Source organism: Crocuta crocuta, unplaced genomic scaffold (genome assembly GCF_008692635.1).
Source record: "Crocuta crocuta isolate KB4526 unplaced genomic scaffold, BGI_CrCroc_1.0 scaffold561, whole genome shotgun sequence".
Classification (NCBI taxonomy): domain Eukaryota; kingdom Metazoa; phylum Chordata; class Mammalia; order Carnivora; family Hyaenidae; genus Crocuta; species Crocuta crocuta.
This window is the reverse complement of record NW_027530529.1, coordinates 1,100,980-1,114,341: the sequence shown is the minus strand read 5'-3', so window position 1 is coordinate 1,114,341 and position 13,362 is coordinate 1,100,980. Positions and strand designations below refer to the sequence as shown.

The 13,362-nt window shown below is 44.6% G+C and overlaps 2 protein-coding genes across 2 annotated transcripts; one reads left to right on the top strand and one right to left on the bottom strand.

Moving 5' to 3' along the window:
- Positions 1–160: 160 nt before the first annotated feature.
- On the top strand, positions 161–8,832 carry NDUFC2 (NADH:ubiquinone oxidoreductase subunit C2). Its single transcript, XM_077767542.1, has 3 exons — positions 161–478; positions 6,028–6,171; positions 8,654–8,832. The coding sequence occupies exons 1-3, from the start codon at positions 310–312 to the stop codon at positions 8,701–8,703; spliced, it is 363 nt and encodes a 120-aa protein (XP_077623668.1). The 5' UTR covers positions 161–309; the 3' UTR covers positions 8,704–8,832.
- Positions 8,833–10,344: 1,512 nt separating this feature from the next.
- Positions 10,345–13,064, bottom strand: THRSP (thyroid hormone responsive). Its single transcript, XM_077767568.1, has 2 exons — positions 12,575–13,064; positions 10,345–10,997 (listed from the first exon to the last, which is right to left on the bottom strand). Exon 1 carries the CDS (start codon positions 13,062–13,064, stop codon positions 12,594–12,596), a length of 471 nt encoding a protein of 156 aa, XP_077623694.1. The 3' UTR covers positions 10,345–10,997; positions 12,575–12,593.
- Positions 13,065–13,362: the final 298 nt, after the last annotated feature.

Here is a 13,362-nt window from a genome sequence, read left to right as displayed (position 1 = left end):
GTCTTCCCGTTCGGCTCCTTTGATGTACCCTAGACCCCGCAGGGCCAAGTCCCGGAAACCCCACCAGCCAGAATTAGCGCCGGCGACAGCGCAAGCCGCGCGGACCATTTAGAAACCCGGAACTTCTGTGCGGGGGTCTCTGCAGCAGCGCGTACGGGGAAGCGTTTGGGCGCCGTACCGCCCTGCGCCATGCCCTTCAGCCGGGTTCACGGAGGAGAAAGCTCGCGGCTTGGGCCGAGGCGGTGGTCCTGGTGGTTTTCTTTGTAATTGGCGGTCCGAGGCTAGGCCTCCAGTGGAAACGGCATCACCATGATGAGCGGACGGCCGGGCCGAGTGCCCTTACAGTTCCTGCCGGATGAGGCCCGGAGCCTCCCCCCGCCCAAGCTGACCGACCCGCGGCTCGTCTACATGGGTTTCTTGGGCTACTGCTCCGGCCTGATTGATAACGCGATCCGGCGGAGGCCGGTGATGACTGCCGGTGAGGGCTGCGCGGGCGAGATCGGCTGGGAGGAGAGGGGGTCGCAGGGCTGTGGNGCTCAAAGTGCTTTTGCTTTTCCGGGCCTGTTCACCTAACAGGCCCCGCCTCGCCTCCCTGGGGCATCCGTGTCCCGTGAGCTCCAGAACCCGATAGGGCCAAAGTGCTATTTGAATTTAAGAACTGAGGACAGTGAAACCCAAGGCCCCACAGTGAGTTTGTGGAGAACCTAGGACTGGACTGCCAGGTCCTGGCTCAGTTCGCGCTTTGGTGTGTGCGAGAACGAGCGTACACTTTGTGCCATGCTCTACTGACACTACGTGCGTTAAATTCTCAAAATACTTTATAGAAAGGTATTATCCGTAAAGAGGAAATAGAGCTTTAGGGGGAATTAACGCAGCTTGCCCAAGGTAATATGGTTGTTAAGTAGTCTTGTTTTCATTTTTTTTAAATGTTTATTTATTTTTGAGAGAGAATCTGAAACAGGCTCCGAGGTGTCAGCACAGAGCTCCCTGCGGGCTCGAACCCACAAACCGGAAGATCATGACCTTAGCTAAAGTCGGACACTTAACTGACTTAGCCACCCAGGGGTCCCTGAGTAGCCTGTTTTTAGGCCTGAAGTCTATATTCGAAACTAGTGCTTCTCAAACTAATTGTACATACTAATAACTCGGGGATCGTTTAAAATGTGGATTCTGATTTATCAGGTCAGGGGAGAAGCCTCATGTTAACAAACTCCCAGATACTGCTGGTCTAGGGACCCCCTTGAGTAGGAGAGGATAAACCAATGGGCTGTATTTTCTAGTAGCGTGTCAGTGGTCTCCGGTCAGATAATGGCTGACAAGGTAGCTGTGCTAAGGGCAGTGGATTTCCAAAGGGAAAGAGGAGGGAAGCTTTGGAAGAGATGTCTTTGAACTTAGCTTTGATTTATCAAATTCTAGGAGTCTTTCAGGCCTATGAGAAGCTAGTGGAAGTAAATGGAGGTAAGGGCCTCTGAATGGGGAACAATTTGATGATTGAGTGTATAGAGTTGGATAATAAGGGTAAGAAGGATAGGAGATTTAGGTAGATCATGGCAGAGATTAATTACTCTCATTTTACAGTTGAAGACAGGAACCTTTTTATCTTTTGAGAGCTGTTAGGGGATGGGGAGCGGAGAGAAGCAGTAAGCAGGCCTTGTGTTTTGTTTTTAAGTAGGGTCCATGGCCAGCGTGGGGCTTGAACTCATAACTGTGACATCAAGAGTCAGAATGCTCTATGAACTGAGCCAGCCAGGTCCCCCAGGCCTTGTGTTTTGTTTTGTTTTTCTTTTAAATATTAATTAGAGAGAGAGAGAGAGAGAAAGTGTACATGAGTGGAGGAGGGGCGGGGCAGGGTAGAGAATCCCAAGCAGGTCCCTGGCAGTCAGCATAGAGCCTCAACGTGGGGCTCGAAATCAGGAACCCTTGAGAACATGACCTGAGCCAAAATCAAGAGTCCGATGCTTATCCAGCTGAGCTTCCCAGGGGCAGTAGACCTTGTGTTTTAAAAGGAAGGTTTACTTTTTCAGTGCAGAGCACTGATTGGAGCCAAGGGGATCAGTTAAGGAGAAAGCTAATACAGTGAGTGGTTCAGAAAACCAGGAATCACCTCACTTGTTACCCTTTTTGCCACCTCCAGCTGTCTGTCGTGCCTGAAGGCCAGCTTTCAGCTCACCAAATCTTAGCATTTCCGGTGCTCAGATAGTATTGAGATCCCATCTCCCTTAGACCTGACCCTCCTCCACAAAAAGGAGTGGTCTTTGTCTATTTCTGCCTCTGGGGAGATGAGGTTTACTCCCTTTTCATCCCCACTGCACATCTGCCTGTCAGAGCTGCATTTTGAAACTCAGTGTCCTTGCTCCACTCTTTCCTATCTGTGTTAGCTTGGACAAGTCCCTTGGTCGGGCCATTCAGAGGCAAAGTTTCTTCAACTGTAAAATGAGAGTAATTAATCTTTGCATATTTTTTGTGAAAACTAAGTGAGATTTATAGATAAAATGCCTGGCTCACAGAAGGTGCTAGACAAAGTTTCTATTCCTTAGCTGTTCTTATGCAAACAGTTTACCATATATTTGTTCAGCATTTACTTATGTCTTTCTGTGCCAGGAAGACATACGGGGCATATGGTGTGAGGAATACCATCCCTGCCCTTGAAGAGCTCCTAGTCGAGCCAGAGAGACAAGTGAACAGTCCATTATGGATCTAGGCATGACAGCTAATATGTTTTCATAGAAGTAGGTGAGCAGAGGGCACTTTGGGAGCACAAAGGAAGTACAGATTGGAGAGATACTGTTCCAGAGGAAGAGCATAGTGGTCAAGAGCACATGATCTGGGGTTTGACGCCACCTCCATCCTACTAGCCATTCCATTCTGGGGAAGTTACTTATCTCTGTGAGCTTTAGTGTCCTTACATATGAAATAGAGATAATATCTACCTGTGTTGGCTGTGAGAACTAGATGAGATGGTGTATAAAGCCCTTAATCTAGGGGCTAGGGGTCAGAGTTCCTGAGTTTCCCGGGTTTCCTCGGTCTTGAGAACTTTATTGAAATGGTTCTCAGCAGCATTTACTGAAGCACATTGTGTTTGTCTAGTTTAATGACTGTCATATAGTAGTATTCAATAAGTATTTATTGAATAAATAAATATAGGTAGACTACAAGGAAGTCTAAAACATAGTCCCTCCCCTCCAAAGACTCACAAATCAGACAAGCATAACCATTTAAAAGGCCAAATGGTGTAAGTTTATGCATGTTGGGTAACAGGTGTGACAGAGGAGTGGAGAAGGAGAAAGATACAGTGGGTTTTTAAACTACAGCCCTGGAAAGTATCTGGCATTCCGTGGGTAGTGTTAGAATATTCTTTAAATGAAATCATATCGTGCAGATCTTTTTCAAGTTAGCAGAAACTATTAAATAGAATTTTGTCTTAAACTTTTCTCCCATCTCAAGTTCTAAACCACTGATGGTAGTTACCACTTACCTGCCCTAAATTTATAGTAATTTGGTATCTAAATGTAGCCAATATATTTATTGATTTCTAATTTAATGTATCAGTAGTTACTGGTGTTCTGCAAAGAGCATCATGGCTTCCAAGTTTAGATTCACTTAATAGAGAGAAAATGATCGTGGAGGGGCTGCGCTTGTGTTGAGAAGGAGGCCAGCACTGAGAGGAAGAGAAGAGGTTAGGGAAAGGGGGACTTGGGAGGGGCCAAACCATGCCTTAAGGGCTGGGATACTAACATCACCATTTGAAACATTCCGGGAATCTTTTTCTATGAGGGATGTGCGCGAGCGTGGAGCGTCTAGGTCTTTATGTCTGTTGTCCAGGGGCGCACAGACCCCCGGCACGCTTTGCTTTGCTGTACTACAGGTGGTCCACTAGGGGGAGTGATGGCTGTTTGGTGTGGGGAGAATGCAAAAGAGCCTGAACCCTGTTCAATCCCAGGTCGTAGTACTGTTTTGCATTTTTATTGTTTCACACATTTTTCCAAAATATTTTTACACACATTTTCTTTTGGTTTATATAATACTGCCACAAGAATGATAGGATAGGTATCATCTTTGTTTTAGAGGTAGTAAATTGACTTTCCCAAGACTATTTATCCAGGCTTTGCATGGTAGTAGATGGAAATAATTTATATATCAGCTTACATATTAGTAGAGAAGACTTCACCCTGTTTTAACCCTGTGAAAGAAAGTTCTGGGATGACTTCTTAGCGGAAGTGATGTCTGAATTGAATCTTGAAGGATGGGGGCAGAGAGTGTCTGAGCAGAGAAATAACCAGTGGGTGTTACGAAGAATTAAAAGTTATTCAGTATTGGGGCACCTGAGTAGCTTAGTCCGTTGAGCATTCTACTTCAGCTCAGGTCATGTTCTCACAGTTCATGGGTTCAAGCCCTGCTTTGGACTCTGTACTGATAGCTCAGAGCCTGGAGCCTGCTTTGGATTCTGTGTCTCCCTCTCTCTCTGCTTGTACTCTGTCTCTCTCTCTCTCTCTCTTTCTCAAAAATAAATAAAATTAAAAAGAAAAGTAGTTCAGTATAATGGGGCACCTGGGTGGCTCAATCAGTTAAGCGTCTGACTCTTGATTTCTGCTCAGGTCACAATCTCATGGTTGGGGAGTTAGAGCCCACATCAGGCTCTATGCTGATAGTGAAGAACTTGTTTGGGATTCTCTTTCTCCGCCCCTCCCTGCCTCTAAAAATTAATTGAAAAAATAAATACATAAAAATAAAAGTAGTCCAATATTGCTGGAGCACAGTGTGCATATCCAGGAACGTCAGATGAAGATGGAAGAGTTGGCTCATGAAAGGCCTGGGAGATCGTTATCTAGGAGTTTGGTCTCCTGTTGGGTATAACTGAAGGAGAAGGGGCTGACGAACTAGGTTTGTATTTTAGTTAAAATTCCTCTAGTGACAGGTTACAGACTGGAATAAGTGCAGAATGAAAAATGAAATGAAAGGGAGACCAGTTAGTGTGAATGAGAGATTGAGCTTCCTGAAGCAAGGCAAGGAAATACAATGTAAAATTGACAAGACTCAGCGACTGGATGTGGGGGAAGAGGGTTTAAAAAAAGGGATGATTACTGTGATTCCTCAGGACTTGATTTGCTGGGTGAATGGTCTTAAAAGAGGTGAATAGGAAGGAAGGAAGTTCGTTTGGGGGTATTCAGGTGAACACACCTGTCAAACATTTGGATATATCTGTTATTCATCTTGGGTATCTGAGTCAGACATACTTGCAGGTCACTAGAACGTGGACAGTAAGTAAAACTATAGGAATAAAAGAATTCTTCAAAGGAATATACGTGAGATAAGAAGAGGGCTGGGCATAGAATTCTGGGGCATAGCTAGAAACTCCAACCTGCAGTTAGATGTTTCTGTATATGAAGTTCAGACCTTTACATCTCCCCTTCAGACTTTAAATTTTGACTTTCCCTAGATCACATGATTTGATCCTCCCCAGTCTCCTTATAATAGGATGATTTTTTAAATCTAGTTTTTGAATAGGTAATCGTACACCTGATACAAAACTAGAAGGTAAGAAGAGAATTGATGGTGTAGCTGGGTGCTTTGGTAACCAGTAAATATCCAAATACAAATTGGTATATGGAGACAATCCAAGCTGCTTTCTGAGCATTTATAAAAGACTTCATCTCTGTCACATCACATCCTGAACAGGTCCTGGAATACAAGTTAGTTTAGATCGTCAGGATTTTGTACTTAATCCACCTTTTCCCATGAAGAAATTTATAAAACCTAAATTTAAAAACTCTTGAGTTTGTTTTGCATAAATAAATGTTATTTTTGTAGATTTTATGTTGGCTTTCATAATTGCTAGATTTCTTTAGGAAGATATGTCAGGGTCAAGGGTATTTTTGGAAAAGAGCCATGTAGAAAAGCCTTTTTCTTAAAAGAATGGTGGAAGAAAGAACAATAACAATAAATTATATATCTGAACTGCAAAGCTGTGATTTTATATTTATATTGACGGATTTTTGCTTTCTTTGGAATTTATTGTTTGAATTTCAGGTTTACATCGCCAGCTTCTATATGTTACTTCTTTTGTCTTTATTGGATATTATCTTTTAAAACGTCAAGACTATATGTATGCTGCAAAGGACCATGATATGTTTGCATATGTAAAATCACATCCAGCGGACTTTCCTGAAAAAGGTATTTCATTTATTTAATCTATTTAGTTATTATTTTTTAAAAAGGTATTTCAGGGGCATCTGGGTGGCTCAGTCAGTTAAGCATCCGACTTCATGGTCTCATGGTTCATCGGTTCAAGCCCCGCATTGGGCTCTGTGCTGACAGTTTGGAGCCTGCAGCCTGCTTTGGATTTTGTGTTTGCCTCTCTCTATGCCCTTTGCCCACCCACACTCTGTCTCCCTTTCTCTCTCAAAAATAAATAAACATTTAAAAAAAGAAAAGAAAAAGGTATCTCATATAGTGAACCTCTTTCTTACCCTGTATCATTTTCCCTACATGCCTGTGGCTTCAGGTACCTTCAGTTTTCTATTGACCCTCACATCGTTGCCTATGGATTNGAACCTCTTTCTTACCCTGTATCATTTTCCCTACATGCCTGTGGCTTCAGGTACCTTCAGTTTTCTACTGACCCTCACATCGTTGCCTATGGATTAGAATTCTCTTGAATTTCTATATCCAGTTTCTAGCCAAGTACCTCTGTGTCCCTCAGACAGCAGACAGATTTTATGTTCCCTCTGCCTGTGCAGACTACTGTTCTGTGCTCTGCATCGGTGAGTGGCACTGTCGTCCACCTGGCTACTCCAGCCAGAAGTCTGGGAAGTGTCTTCCAGTCTTTCTGTGACCTCTCATTCATCCTCAAGTCGTCTCACCGTCCTACTTCCTAACTATTTCTCAGTCCTGAACTCCCATCTCTCCCCCACTGCCACGACCCCGGTTCACGCCCTTGTGATCTCTTGCTTCAACTCTTGTACCTGCCTCCAGCTCACCTCTGCCTCAGTCTTCCTGAAGACCATGTCTCTGGATGAATGTGACTGTGCGTAATAGGCCTCGCACCGATACCCACGCCTATCGGACAAAATCCAGACTCTTTAGGAGGGCTTATTTCCCCAGGCTGAGCTCATTGCCTGCTAGAAAGACCTTGCCCCTACCTTTTATCTGCCGCATAACATACACATGTCTGTCTCCCTCACTGGACTGTAGCTTCATCTTTGTTTCCCCAGCCTCCAGGGCAGAGCCTGTACTGGTAAGCAATAAATAATAGCTGATCTGATCTACACAAAAACCTGCCTCATCTCCTGTCAGTCGTCTCCTGCCATGTGAAATGCTGTGTCCTAAATCTGCCCTGTATCACCTTGTACACTCTGTACCTTCTTGATCGTCCTCTTCCTCCATTTTTACCTGTCCACCTAGCAAATTCCACCCTGAGACTCTTCGTCTCAAAGAAGCCCTGGCCCAGCTACAGACAGGAGTTTTCTCATCACAGTCTACTTACCACTCTTCAACTATAAATATGATTGTAATGTAACTGTTGTCTTGTTTGTATTTTACATGCATATGCATAATACAGATGTGCACATAAGTGAATGAATGAACGAATGTAGAAAAATTTTGAACTTATATAGATTTTAAAGAGACATTTAAGTATTTACATATTCACATAAAAGTGTAATATTAAGCATTTAAATTTCATTATACTGAATGATGGTCTCTAAGCTCCTATTTAGCTCTAAGATTTTACTACTCTATTGAATATTCCCATAGCCTTCAGTCACATATGTGATGTTCATGGTGGATCAAAAAGGTATAGCTTTCTTTACCAATGAGGAATTCAAAGGCTAAAGTAGAAGGCCGTGAATAATGGATGTAGTGAATGAAGAGTATGCAGAACTGTTACACGTTAGCGTTGGAATCTTGGGAATAGTGATTCCTAACCGTGAGACCCAGGGGCAGAGCAGTCCTCAGTCCCAGGCCTCTGACTCATTGCCTCCTGTTTATACTAGCTCCTTACAGACTCCTTCTGGCTCTGAGCAGCAGATCAGTGGCAGGTGTGCTGAGAGCCTCCTGCACTGACCTCAGGGACATGGAAAGCTTGGCCACCTCGACTCCTGGTCCTCCAGCTGAACTGTGCTCCCCCTGTTTATTCCTTCCTTTACCCCGTCAGCCAAGACCCCCCCTGGCAGCACTTTGTCCCTCTAGGCAGCCACCTGGATATCACCACAGAGTCTTCCAGAGTCACCCTTCATCCAGTGAAACAGTGTCTCAGGGATTGCCAAGCTGTGGTTGAGGCTAAGAACATGAGAAAATTCTTACAAGTTTCTGTCTATGAGAATATTAAGTGTTAATTTTTCTTTAGGAAATAAGAATCTTAAGACAATTTAAAGGGCTTCTGGGGACTTAATTGGTTAAGTGTCTGTCTTCGGCTCAGGTCGTGATTTCACAGTTCATGGGTTCAAGCCCTACATCGGGCTCTGTGCTGACAGCTCAGAGCTTGGAGCCTGCTTCAGATTCAGTGTCTCCCCCTCTCTCTGCCCCACCCCGATTGACTCTCTCTCTCTCTCTCTGTCTCTCCCATCTCTCAAAAATAAATAAACATCAAAACAATTTTAAAAAAAAAATAAAATGTAATTTAAAAATAAATTTTTTTGTGATCTTTCCTTTATAGATAAGAAAACTTATGGTGAATTTCTTGAAGAGTTCCATCCAGTGCGTTGAAGTCTCCAACATGCTTACTTTGGTTTCACTGATACCAATTATTTCTGAATTTTGTGAAACACGTTTCCATATCTGAAGTTTATGTTAATTTGTGTGTTGACACTTTGTGATTAAAATGGTCATCGTGAACATTCTTGACTCCTTTTTGTCATAAGAAAAATAATTCATCAGAGAATGATCAGTTTCCATTCATCCAATTTTAAGAAGACATCTGGCAGATTTAAAATGGAGTTTAGGTGGAGGCTCACTCGATTAAGCGTCCAACTTCAGCTCCAGTCATGATCTTGCATTTCATGGGTTTGAGCCCCATATTGGGCTCTGTGCTGACTGCTTAGAGCCTGGAGCCTGCTTCAGATTCAATGTCTCCCTCTCTCACTGCCCCTCCCCTGCTTGCACTCTGTGTCTCTCTCTCTCACTCTCTCTCTCTCAAAAATAAACATTTAAAAAAATTTTTTTAATAAAATAAAATTGAGTTTAGGGGCACCTGGGTAGTTAGTTAAGAGTTAAGCGTTCCTGACTCTTGATTTCGGCTCTGGTCATGAGATGGAGCCCCATGTTAGGCTCCACACCAGGTGCGTAGCCTGCTTAATATTCTCTATCCCATTCTCTCAAATAAAAAATAAAACGAAGTTCCGTTCAGAGTTCACCAACTAGCCTGTGGGCCAAATGTTGTCTGCTGCCGGAGCATTTCATTGGAATACAGCCATGCTTATTTGTTTACCTGTCTGTGACTGCTTCCGTGCTCTAATGGCAGAGTTGAGTAGTTGTGACAGAGACCTGATGGCCTGCAAAGGCTAAACTATTTAATATGTGGCCTATTACAGCAAAAGCTTACATGTTCCCAGTGCTGGTACAAAGCAAAATAAAGTAAGCCAGATTATGGAGCATGTTCTGAATTTGCAGAATAATTTGGGCTTAAGTCTATAGGTGCTAGGAAGTCACTAAAGGCTTTTTAGTGGAATGGTACAGTCAGGTTTGTATTTCTGAGCTCTCTGCAACAATCAATATAGAAGGTGGCTTAGAAGGAGGAGACTCAAGACCAAAAGAATGGTTAGAACACACTGATACTGCAAGGAGTCTTTGCTTGGGATCGCCCTGGAGAAAGTGGGCTCAGCAGCTAACACTGTCTACAGAGTTTGATGCGACTGAGAGTAAAAACCCTGCCTCACTGGAAGAAGTTACCCTTTATGACTTCCCAGGTCCAAATGTTTATCCAAAAGGTCTTTGTTTCCAAGCTCAGATTTTATAATCAGGTTAGTTTGGGGAGATTAATAAAGTTATTTCTCAATACATTATTTCAAATTAAAATGAATATAAGTACATGGTTTCCGGACAAAATCAGATGAGTTCCATCTATCTACCTGGGTCTCACTTGTTAAAAATGAAATCATGTCTGAGAAATTACTTTAGAAGCTAATGAAGATAGGGACCCCTGGGTGGCTCAGTTGGTTAAATGTCCGACTTCAGCTCAGGTCACGATCTCACTGCTCGTGAGCTTGAGCCCCATGTCAGGCTCTGTGCTGACAGCTTGAAGCCTGAAGCCTGCTTCAGATTCTGTGTCTCCTCTGCCCCTCCCCAACTCCCTCTTTTAAATATAAAATAAAACAAAACATTTAAAAAGCTAATGAAGATACATACAAGTACAAAGTTTTGGGGTTTTTTATTGCTGCAACACATATCTTATAGTTCACTTATGCTTGGCAGGTACAAGAGTGTGAACCATTCATCCCAAGGGACTTTACTACCCCTTAGTTCTGGAGGGTAAAAAGCAAGGGCTAGAGCAAACTCATGGTAAGGGTCAGAGAAAGTCAACCTATAGCATTAGCACTCACAATGCCAGGTGTTTTTGATTCATCATCATTAATTTCTATGAGTCTTGTGAGGTCATACTATCCCATTTTATAGATCAGGAAATTTAGGGTCCAATGAGTTAAATAAAGATCACGTGGTGAATGACTGCCCGGAGAAAGGATATGAATTTCGGTCAGGTGCTAAAACCTACATCCTTTCTACCATACCACACTGTCCAGGTAATATCTCGCCCCTCATGAAGCATCGGCCACCACCCTGAGCTGGTAAGAGGGTGAGGGGAGCTGTGAATAACAACAAGCATCCTAAGGGTGACCTGGTGCCAAGTCCACAAGCCGGTGCTCAGAGGGAGGGAGGGAAGCATCCCAGAGAACGAAGTCGCCTTTGCTTTTCCAGCTGCAGGTCCAGGCCCCTCTGGTCTACATCAGAGCTAGTGAGCTGTTCCGTGGCCTCATCAGAGTCTGCCCTCTGTCACTTAAAGAGATCTGTGGAGAGTTGAAATTTTAAAAACCAAGTCAGTATAAATTCATACAACGCACCTACTGAGATAGGAAAAATAATGCAGCAGCTGTTGCTGTAGGGAAATCTGGCAATGCAGTTAGCACTGTAAGAGTGGGGTTATCAGAGCCCCACTAGCGGTACTAGACGACTAGCGGTAACAGCTAGTCCCACCTCCATGTCTTACTCACAGGGGAACTGCAATGCAGACAGGTGAAGTTTTCCGGGGCCATACAGTGTCAGTGGTAGAACCAAGACCAGAGCCCAGATTTTCTAACTTCTGCTGTACCAGATAGCCTCCATGAAAATCAGGTTATGGTGTGCTCAGACACGGTGCAGAATGGCTGCTCTTGTCTTTGAAGGAGTTGGGCTGGTCAAAGGGTGCAGTTTCTTTTTTGTTGCTGAAGTTGATACTAACAAGTTGGATTTTTGTTCTAGCTTTTTAAAAATTTGTTTAATGTTTATTTATTTTTGAGAGAGAGAGAGAGAGAGGAAGGGGCAGAGAGAGAGGGAGACACAGAATCTGAAGCAGGCTCTAGGCTCCATGATGTCCGCACAGAGTGTGATGTGGAGGCTCGAACCCATGAACCATGAGATCATGACCTGAGCCAAAATTGGAGGCTTAACCAACTGAGCCACCCAAGTGCCCCTGTTTTGTTTTGTTTTTTAATTATAGTTGACACATATAGAGAGGGTTTCTCTCCAGCCCAGGCTGCAGTGTTCTAAGTTGCTAGGTCAATCCACTAGCACAGAAGGGAACTGGATTTGAGTTAAGCCAGGGTTCATTCATTTCATGAGTAACCTGGGACTCTTTTTACTTCTCAGGCCCCCAGGTTTTTATCCGTAAAAGGGAATGATAGTTCCATTAGAAAATTGATATGCAAGTGATTTTTTTTTTTTTAATTTGAGAGAGAAAGAGAGGGAGAGAGTGCCATCAGGGTGAGGGCCTGAGAAAGGGAGAGAAAGAATCCCAAGCAGGCTCCACGCTTAGCGCAGAGCCCTACACAGGGCTCAGTCCCAGGCCCCTGGGATCATGACCTGAGCCAAAATCAAGAGTCAGAGCCTCAACCAACTGAGCCACCCAGATGCCCCATATGCAAGTGATTTTTAAACTATAAAACTATTCAAGTACCAGTAGTTATTTTTACTAATACTCTTATTATTCAGTGAAGAAACGGAAACCCAGAGAACTGAGCCAGTGAAACCAAGCCTTAGTGGTACAGTCAGAACTTGAACCAGAGCTGTTGACCCAAGCATTCACATACTTACTAGTAAATGTACCCATGCGCAAACACATATATGTGCACAGAAGGTATGCATTCATGGGCCACCTTTCCTATTATCACTGTGCAGTTCATGGCCATTACTTACCAATTATGGGTCCAGAGAGTAAGACAAGTCTGGCCTTGAGCCCTCCCAGGTCATGGTCTCAATACCCTGCGGTGAGGGTGCCCGTCTGAGACCCAGGCTCTCCCCCTCCCACCGGTTTGTGCACTGCTCCAGCTCATCTCCCCTGGACTATCCCTCAGTGGACTCTGACACCCACCAACGGAGCCACCTTTACCTTCCCTAGAGTCCGAGGCCTACTTGGCCTGTCCTATTATCTCCTGGTATGTTCTTGTCACCTCCTCAGCTTTCAGGATAAGGTGGGTGAGGATGTGATGAAGGCTGGAAAAGTGCAGGCGGAACTGGGCTTCCAGGTCCAGCTGCCCCAAGATCCTCTCCTCCTCAGACTCCTCCATCTTCGCAGCTTCATTCTCAGCCTCACTGGCCCTGTCTCTCACCACCTTGGACCTCCACTCCTCTCGGGGCAGCAGCCCGTGGTCCACATCCATGCGGATGGCCTTGAGCATAGTGAAGCAGTTGTAGAGATCAGGGGCCCCGTCCTGGGCCTGGTGCCCATGCACACTAAACTGCATGTCCCGCAGGAGGCTGGGGATCATCACCACCTGCTCCATGTTGCGCACCACGGCCGAGTACCGGTCCATGACAGTCAGCAGGCAGTCCTTGGGGTAGTGCTTGGTTTGCACCTGCATAACGGCTGCTGCTTCCATGCCGAGTCCAGCAGACTGCCCCAGCACTAAGTTGAGGCTATTTTTATGTCTGGAAGTGACAGCAGTTTGACAAGATGCCAAAGCCCAGCCAGTGGGTCAACACAAACCTGTTTTAGACCAATCCCAGGGCTTGGGCACCAACGTCTATATCAGGCGATCCATCTGCCCAGAGACAGACCTGCCAGCCCTCTGTCTGTCATTTTAGCACTCTATGACTGCCTCAGCGGGAGCCCGCCTCCTCCTTCATCAGCTCCTCTGGCTTGTGAGAGGGAAGCTTTTCCCTGGCAAGTGTGCTTGA

Coding starts and splice junctions, on each gene's coding strand:
- NDUFC2 (XM_077767542.1), top strand. CDS start 310: ATGATGAGCGGACGGCCGGGCCGAGTGCCCTTACAGTTCCTGCCGGAT. Junction 479..6,027: donor GAGGCCGGTGATGACTGCCG/GTGAGGGCTGCG, acceptor TTTGAATTTCAG/GTTTACATCGCCAGCTTCTA. Junction 6,172..8,653: donor AGCGGACTTTCCTGAAAAAG/GTATTTCATTTA, acceptor TTTCCTTTATAG/ATAAGAAAACTTATGGTGAA.
- THRSP (XM_077767568.1), bottom strand. CDS start 13,064: ATGGAAGCAGCAGCCGTTATGCAGGTGCAAACCAAGCACTACCCCAAG.